Below are 8,746 nucleotides of genomic sequence, written 5' to 3'. Positions count from 1 at the left end.
ACGGGTCTCGGGGTTTATCGGGCAATATCAGTTATTACCGATAAATAATATATAGGTGGAAAATGTTTTTGCGTTAAATTAATAATAAAAGGCTCTAATAATACTTAGGAGGTTTTTATATTTAATTTAATATCAACGGGCCTTAAAAGGCCAAGTGGTGAAAGGAGAAGGTTGAGGCGCCCTCTCCTTGTAGAGGGAAAGGGGAGAACGAATTGGAGGGTATTCCCCCTCCTTGGCCGTCCAAAAGGGGAGGTTTTCCTTCCCTTGGGCGCGCCCTCTCCTCTCCCTCCAACATATATATCTATACTTGAGGGCTTTGGCCCTTTGAACACACAAGTTTTGGAGCCTCCTTTAGTCCTCTCTAGTTCTAGTTCTAGCTGGTCATAGTTGATCTAATTAGAGCTAGACCTGGATCGTCTAACCTCATAATTAGAAGTCCAGTGTGGTTATAGTCTCCTCCCTCTAATTCTCCAGCGATGATTAGGTCTGAACGGTGAAGCACTGCCAGATCGTGAAGATCGTACAGTTGCAACTCGTAGAGGGGCCGTGCTTTCGGTCTTTCGTTCAAGGGACTATTCGTGGACGGTTCGCGAGATCATTCACCTATGGTTCGAGGGACTCTAAGTGCGATCTACACCGACTCGTCTTCTTCCGCTGCAACTAGGAGTCGGTAATGATCCGATCCAAACCGTTCATTGCATCTTCATAGTGTTCCTGAGTGATTGTAGGGCATTTTTTTGTTTTCTACTACATTTCCCAATAGACCATCCATACGAGTGTGGGCCTCCTATGGAAGGCCATCATTTTCTTTGGAGGTTGAAGCCGTTCGGGGTGGAGCTCCATATGAGCCCTTATACGAGCGCATATGCTCATATAAAAGGCCGCCTGGCTCTAGTCTTTTGATGCGTTCGACCAGGGTTTCACACGACCATTCATATGAGCGGGTGCGCTCATATGAAAGCTCGTCGATCTCTCTAGACCTTTTGACGTTTGCATGTCTCCTTTGTGCGAGCATCGTACGAGCACGACCGCTCGTAGGTTAGGCTGACTTTTTCTCTGCTGCTCTCTCTGTAATATTTTTCTCTCTTTTTCTTCTTTCTACGATAATTCTCCTACAACACAAAGTCAAAATATACTTCCTCGAGCGTTATTTATTCAAGTTCTTGTATGAGAGCATCTTAATTAGAATAAAACTCTTTAAACTTAGAAAAATGATGAGTTACCTCACAATAAGTGTTGATTTTTAGGTCGCTAAGCTCAACCTTGCACCTTAAAAGGTGGTTTTAGGTCTCCGGTGGCCTCAGGTTCTCTTTACTTACCGCACATATTCGCTTTGGTGGTGGGATATACCTCTCTTTCTCCCAGACTTCTTCGGGAAGTATCTCACGATTACTTCGTCATAAATTTTGAAGGTGACTTTCCCTTCTACACAATTCAAAGTTGCACCCGTGGTATTAAAAAACGGTCTCTCAAGGATTATAGATAATTTTTCATCTTCAGGCATGTCAAGTATAATAAAATCAGTAGGTATGATATGCCCATCTAATCTTAGGAGCACATCTTCGATCAGTCCTATTTGTTTCTTCGTGGACTTCTCAGCCATCTGCAAGGTTATACCCATGGAACAAGATATGTAGATATACCCGGGTCTCCTAGTTTTGCCGGTACCTTGTCCTCAAATGGGTAATTTGTTATCATGGCCACCTGTTCTTTTAAATTCAAACTTCTTTTTTTGTTAACAAAATCTCGCATGAATTTAGCAAAAAATGGGAATCTTCAATATACCAGTAACTTCTTTTTTTATTATGGAACTCTAAGATTCGAAATAGCTTGCAAGAAGGATGAATAGAGTTCGTCATTCGAAAGTGGCATGACGACTTTATGGTAAGGAAGGTTTTTTTTTTGGCACATCTGTAACTTTATTCATACTCGCAACCATTACATGCACGTTGATTTGAATCCAAGATTAAAAACATACAAAGTACTAACTCTTGGAACTAAGAATTACAATCAAACTTTAAACCATAATAATGTTAGCTCGCCAAAATATTAGCCGGGCTAAAGCGTTTTCTTTCGACAGGGCCTTGCTATTTGCGATCTTTGATTTTTTTAGCGAGGGCCTTGCTATTTGCGTGAGCCTCTAGGCCGTTGACTAATTGGACTGACAACATAAGCCTTCATAAGACAGCCCATACGGCCCAATTGAATGTCTGGCCCATTTACCCCATCAAGCAAATCCTAGCCGTCGGTGCTAGGTCACGGCGACGCGGGGAGGCCATTTATACCCGTCCCAGCCGCCACGCGCTCGCCCTCCTCTCTCTCCCCCCACTCTTTGCCCAAGCCCCCCTACTGCCGGCGGCGGAGACGACGGAAACATGGTGCAGCGTCTGACGTACCGGAAGAGGCACAGCTATGCCACCAAGTCCAACCAGACGCGGGTCGTCAAGACCCCAGGTCCGGATCCCCTCCTCCTCCCCTTCCCCAGACGATTTTCTCGCATGCTTTGGTCGCTTCTGATTTGTTCGTGCCAAGATCTCCGCTGAAATCTGTCGGTTTTGTTCCTTGTGTACTGCAGGTGGTAAGCTCGTGTACCAGTACACCAAGAAGAGGGCGAGCGGCCCCAAGTGCCCTGTGACCGGGAAGAAGATCCAGGGGGTGAGTTGCCGCCAAGCTTTGCATCTATATGAAATTCTTGATTGTTTCGCTTTGCCATGATATTGGTATTCGATATCTCTGTTTGTATGGTGGATGAGTTGGATTCTTTTGCTTGGGTATGATTTATGTGTGGTAAATGTGGTTTATCTCCATCTCACACATGTATATGGCTATCAACTTGTAGAGTACCTTTAAGGCTTTTACCAGATGCACAATTAGCAGATGCCGATTTGACCTTATCGGGCATCAGATTTATGTTTAGACCGTTTCCTCATATCATTCCTGAGAAGTTATTCCTTTGGGGGTTTGCGTTAGTGCATGAGTATCAAATTCAGAGTTGGTTGTCCGACAGTTGGTATGATGGTGTACGTGGACAGCTGGTTGTGCAGAGTAGTACTGCTGCATTTCAACAAAGTTCAATTGTTGTATTTATTTTGATGGTTCAATCATTCCTATTTGTTTCTAGTGGTGTTTAAACACTTGGTTGCTCGGTTGTGTTGATTGTATTATACGATCAGGTTAAGCGATGCATGATTTTACTAGCAGCAAAGCAAACTCTCGTAACGGGAATGAATGTCACAGCTCATTTGGTTCTTCTGTGACTTCAACACCTCCATTTGCTCACTCAGCTTGTTTTTATTAGTGAAATGATATTCTTCTTCCATGCTTGTTTTAGAGGACATTTTTGTGTTTGAAATTTGCCTTTTTATTTGTCTTTGGTTGAAGAATATTTCAACCTGATGGCTCATGATCTGATACTTCCATTTCCAGATTCCCCACCTCAGGCCTACTGAATACAAAAGATCAAGGTTGTCTAGGAACCGCAGGACTGTGAACCGTCCCTATGGTGGAGTGCTCTCTGGAACTGCAGTGAGGGAAAGGTGAGCAAACTTTGCCTTACAACCATCTAATCTCATTACCTCAAACCTATCCTTTATGTAGTCTCATTTGATTCGCGTTCTCCTTCAGGATCATCCGCGCCTTCTTGGTGGAGGAGCAGAAGATCGTGAAGAAGGTGTTGAAAATACAGAAGACCAAGGACAAGACGACCTCAAAGTAATCTGATTGAAACGGAAGTGCGAAGTGAGATGGTGTTCTGTAAACAAGGAAAATATTTTTGTTGGTGGTTCCCTTCTAGCTAAATGTTTTAGAGTACTTGAAATCCTTCTGCTGCCGTGACATCAGAGATTGTGAAACATTTGATACCCATTTGCAGTTTCATTTCTGAATGCATGTTGAATCTACTTATGTTAATTTGGTTTCACATAGCATTTGTGGTTATCTATCTATAACAATCATTGGGTTACTCCCGCTCATGCCCTTGTTGCCCTGCTCCTTAGCAGAAAAGTACTTGAGAAATTTAACCCTGTAAATTTCGGGAGGAACAATTTTGTTTGTGAAGGCTGAAAGATTCTGGTCGTTTTCAGATCTTTGGTATCAAGTTGGATATGTCCTGACAACAGGGGTGAATAGTGCATATGTTCTAGGATACTCTGGGTCGATTATGCCCATTTGGGCTCGATTGGTGGAACATGCGGCTTTCTCTTGGCTGCTGTAATCTCTATGTCTGCAAATGCTCTGCGTGGTAGCCTTCATGAAATTGGAGATCTTGCACAGGGCAGTGTTCATATGAACAAGGTGTGGAAGAACACTTGGGGCCTTCGGCGTGGAAAGTGGGGTTTTAAGCTGGGCGCCATATCCCAGATTCACCACAAAATGCCCGATCTGCTCGGTTGGTGTTTCTATCACAATGGAGATTCTTTCAAAGATGAGTGCAACTTTGGATAACCTGCTCCTAGGTCAGGTTCTATCACAATGGAGATTCTTTCAAAGATGAGTGCAACTAGGAGCAGGCTGTGGTTATCTGGTGGCGGCAAAGGCGACAATTTGTTAGTGGGGTGCATTCCAAACACCAGAAAAAACCGCTCTATCAATTAAGGTACTGGCCACTAGCTTTATCAGAGCAAATTTGCCGAAGATGCCAACCCGGAAGATTGATCATATGTGGAAAAGGCCATGTCATGATCTGTCAAGGTGAACTAAGATGCTTCATTTCATGCAGAGACACATACGGGTGCTACTGGTATAGTTATCCAAGATAATAAAGGTGGTTTTATAGCAGCAACAACCTGGTTCCTACCACATGTTAGCTCTGCCGATTCTGCGGAATTGATAGCAATTGAGAATGGTACTGTATGTTCTTGGCGGCTAACATGGGGTGCAACAGTATAGAGATTGAGTCTGACTGTAGTTTTGCTGTGGACCCTCTGCAACTGATGGACGAGTACCTGGGCCAGAATGTTACAGTGATAATTGAACAAATGGCGATGGAGTTCCGAAAATCTACTAATATGCACCGTTGCCGCGAAGCTAATCAAGTTGCTGATTAGTTAGCAAAACACTCTTTTAGATTTAGATCTTCCAGCCTTTGGGATTCTTATTATATTACTGAATTAGTTTCTCATCATCTTGTAAACAATATGACAATAATATGAGAAATGATGTCTTTTGCCGTAAAAAAAACTGGAGTTTGTTCGACACCCATATGCTAGTTGTAGAGTGCATGTTGTAGTTGTTGAGGCCTTAGGTCAAAGATACATAGTGCTTCGTTTTAATCTACTTGTTTGCCATTTGGACACCACTTTTTTACCCCTCCAATTGGGATTTTTAGGAATTCAAATGCAATCTCTTTATCCCAACATAATTTTTGTTGATGAGATTATCCCAACATAATTAGTTTACCTTTATAAGAAAAATGTGTGCGTTTGCATGGGCTCTACAATATATTAATCTTTTCATGATCAACTGGTTTTATCATCTTAGCTGGCCAAGCACTGAAGGTATGCTAGCGTAACCACTATCACGTAACTTATGTTATGGTGAAAGGCAATCCGGTTAAACTGTCTGTATACAAAACATATGTTGGGAATCCATCTGTCGAATTTCTTTCCAGGGAAAACGGTTAAATTGTTGATCTTATGCTGTGCAAAGATACTTGTGTGATGTTTTGTCCTCCCAAGGCTTATTTGTGATGTGATTTCTGGCTTTCTGCTCTTCATGCAAATTGATTGTTTTAAGACTCAACACTGATTTTGTAGGGTTTTCCAAAAAAATAAATCATCTGGAAAGTTGTTTTCTCAATCAAGGCAAGGTGATCGCTGGTTGATCTTCAAATTAGCATTACCCTCTGCCTGTTTATTTCTTCCAGCATTTGGTAGGGATGCAGGCGGACGGTACATTTGGTAGGGATGCAGGCGGACGGTATCATGTCCGCAAGTGTATAATTAGACCTGCACAATTATTAAAGCAACAGCCCGTCGCGGACAAAGTGGATGCGTCTGCTTGCATCCCTTCCGCTTTTAGGCCAACTCCATCACGCGACCCCATTTTGTCCGGTCTCGTCTGTTTGGGGTAAAACGGACAAACGAGGCGGCCCAGCGCGCGACGACCCGGACCCATCTGGTCCGTTTTGTGTCCGGGCCGACCCATTTCGAGCGCAAACTTGCGTTGGGTTTGGGTCGCGGCAGACAGCGAACGGATGCTTTAAACGTTCGCGTCGAGGCAGCGTGGCAGGCGGCCACCTACCTCCCACCCGCCAACATCAATGCGCACGGGCGGGTGGCCCCACCTGTCATCCGCCCAGCGAAGGGTTGCCGTCCTTCTGAAATGGAAGCCGTGGACCGGTCGTCGTCCACACTTCCCACTCCGGCCCCTCTCCGCCCCCTCGAAACCGACACCCTCGAAACCCTAGCCGCTCCCCGTCGTCGACCTCGCCGGACGGCCGCAACCGTGGAGCTTTGGAACTACGGCCGCAAGGGGAAGCACGACCGCGAGGCCGGCTCCTCCTCGGTACGCCGCCGCGGCTCCGTCAAGAAGGAGGAGCCCGCATCACCGCCGCGCTCCTCCATTCGAGCCCCCACGCCTGCCCCCTTCACCATCGCTCCTAGGGCCGCCGACGAGCGCGACCGGCGGTACCTGGCCGTGGATGTGTGCTGGCGGTACTTGGAGACGAGGACGCCGGTCCCGTGGAGCGACGTGCACCTCCCCAACAACTGGCACCTCTCCGCGGACCAGGTCCCCATCCCGCTGGTGCCGGCGAGCGGCCATGCCCGGCGCGATGAGATCGAGCGCCGCCGCCGCCTCCTCCCCGACGACCTATACGACGACGAGAGGTACGCCCCCGACTCCGTCCTGTGGGACACGTGGCTCTAGGACGAGCACGACATGCGGCGCGCGTCCTACTTCGCCGGCACGGTGTCGGGGCCGCGGCAGCCACGTCGGGAGGTGCGCGGGCGTACGCGGGTGCGTGGCCTCACGCCCACGCCGTCGCCTTCCCCATCTCTGTCGCCACCTCCACCTCCTCGCATGACAACGGAGGTGGAGGCCCGGCTCATGGCGCGTGTCATGGAGGACTCCATGCACACGCACGATGAGCGCCAATGGCCGGGCCTCGAGGAGACGATGGCCCTCTCTGCGGCCTGGGACGTCGCCATCCCCGAGCTGGAGATGGTGCCGAAGGAGGAGGTGACGGAGGAGCCGCCGGTGGCCGCCTTCCACCCGGGCCTGGTGGGCCAGGGGTGGACCTGGTCGTGCACGGCGGAGCAGATGGCGGCCGCCGTGGGGGGCAACTGGTGCCCCACGCCGCCGCGATCGCCGAAGCGGGACGCCTCGCCTCGGGAGGAGGTGGTGCAGGCACCGGCCACCTTCCAGCCCGCCGCCCCCGTGCACCGCGGACCGCCGGCTCATCTCTAGACGCCGCCGGACTACGTCGACCTCTGCAGCGACGACGACGACACCGGTGGCCACTGAAGGTGGCGACGGTGACGGCCACGGCATGGACGGGCGCGACAGCAGTGCGCGGGCGGCATTTTTTATTTTGCTTTTATGTTAATTATGGAACTGGGCCGTTTAAGTGCGGCGTGAAACTGGGCCGTTTTATGGCCGTGACCCTAAATATGTTTTAAGTTTTTTTAACTGCGTTTATTTACCTTTTTAGGTATTTTATTTTAAGTTTTTGATTTTTTTAATCACGTCCATCCCGGACATGATTTGGGGTGCGGCCGCGCGTTGGGCGCACCCACGACCCAACGGACATAGGCGAACCCATTGCCGCCCCAAAGAAACAAAATCCGGTCAAACCGGACGTTCGTTTGGGATCGCGCGGTGGAGTTGGCCTTACTAGTTTGTGAAATTCCACTTGTCCTTTGCCTATCAACTTGTGAATTATGGCAGTAAGTGGATGGAATTGTGATCAGAGAACGCTTAGCTTGCAATAGCTTGAACTACGGTTAGAAAATACTTTATTCTAGTAGAAGTTGAAAGAAATAACTGATGGATATGAAGTTGTACATGAGAAAGTTCTAATCTGCCCTACACACTTGGAATTACTCCCTTCGTCTCAATTGTCTCACGGTGTAATGTTTGGCCAAGTTTGTAGAAAAACCAACAACCACAATACCAAATTAATCTCTACTATTAAAGTAATCAACAACAATCAAATAAATCACCAATAGCAAGAAATCACTTGCAAGCAACAACAAAATCAACTTACATAGTTGTATGTACAAAATCTCAATCACATCATATCTTTTCTTACCCTTGCCTCCTCACAACATATCTCTATCTCAACTAATCCCTACGTTGAACCAGTAGAATAAAGTTGCTCCCATTGGAACACATGAGTATTTAGCTAGTATTATTAATTAGGCAATTAAAATATTTTTTGCAACACACGACTATATCTCTACTCCTAATGGAGCAGTTGGTAGTCTCGCTTCCAGTTTCTTTTCGTCCCACCTCTCATGGTTTTTTTGGTACCTCCTCCCACCTTCGCTGGTTTTTTTCGTAGATTTTTTCGTCCCCTCCTCCCACTTCATCGGTTTATTTTCGCGTCACCCTCTCACACAACGAAAGAAATATGAACAGATCAGAACTTTTCATACTGGCGCAAGTTATTTAGTAATGTAGAATCAATCACGAACAATCTCTAAAGATCAAATCTAAATTAATTAACCTTACCTTAAATCACTCAATCACAGTAACTAGAAAACAAATAATTGATTTTCAGAAAAATCGCTCAATCACATTAACC

General features: G+C 46.8%; 1 protein-coding gene across 1 annotated transcript; it reads left to right on the top strand.

Annotated features, from left to right (window-relative positions):
• The first annotated feature begins 2,275 nt into the window (after window positions 1-2,275).
• Window positions 2,276-3,909, top strand: LOC109770492 (large ribosomal subunit protein eL34). Its single transcript, XM_020329198.4, has 4 exons — window positions 2,276-2,454; window positions 2,576-2,655; window positions 3,427-3,536; window positions 3,625-3,909. The coding sequence occupies exons 1-4, from the start codon at window positions 2,376-2,378 to the stop codon at window positions 3,713-3,715; spliced, it is 360 nt and encodes a 119-aa protein (XP_020184787.1). The 5' UTR covers window positions 2,276-2,375; the 3' UTR covers window positions 3,716-3,909.
• Window positions 3,910-8,746: the final 4,837 nt, after the last annotated feature.

This window comes from Aegilops tauschii, chromosome 5 (genome assembly GCF_002575655.3).
Source record: "Aegilops tauschii subsp. strangulata cultivar AL8/78 chromosome 5, Aet v6.0, whole genome shotgun sequence".
Classification (NCBI taxonomy): Eukaryota; Viridiplantae; Streptophyta; class Magnoliopsida; order Poales; family Poaceae; genus Aegilops; species Aegilops tauschii.
The sequence above is the reverse complement of the archived record's forward strand: the minus strand, read 5'-3'. Positions and strand labels throughout refer to the sequence as shown.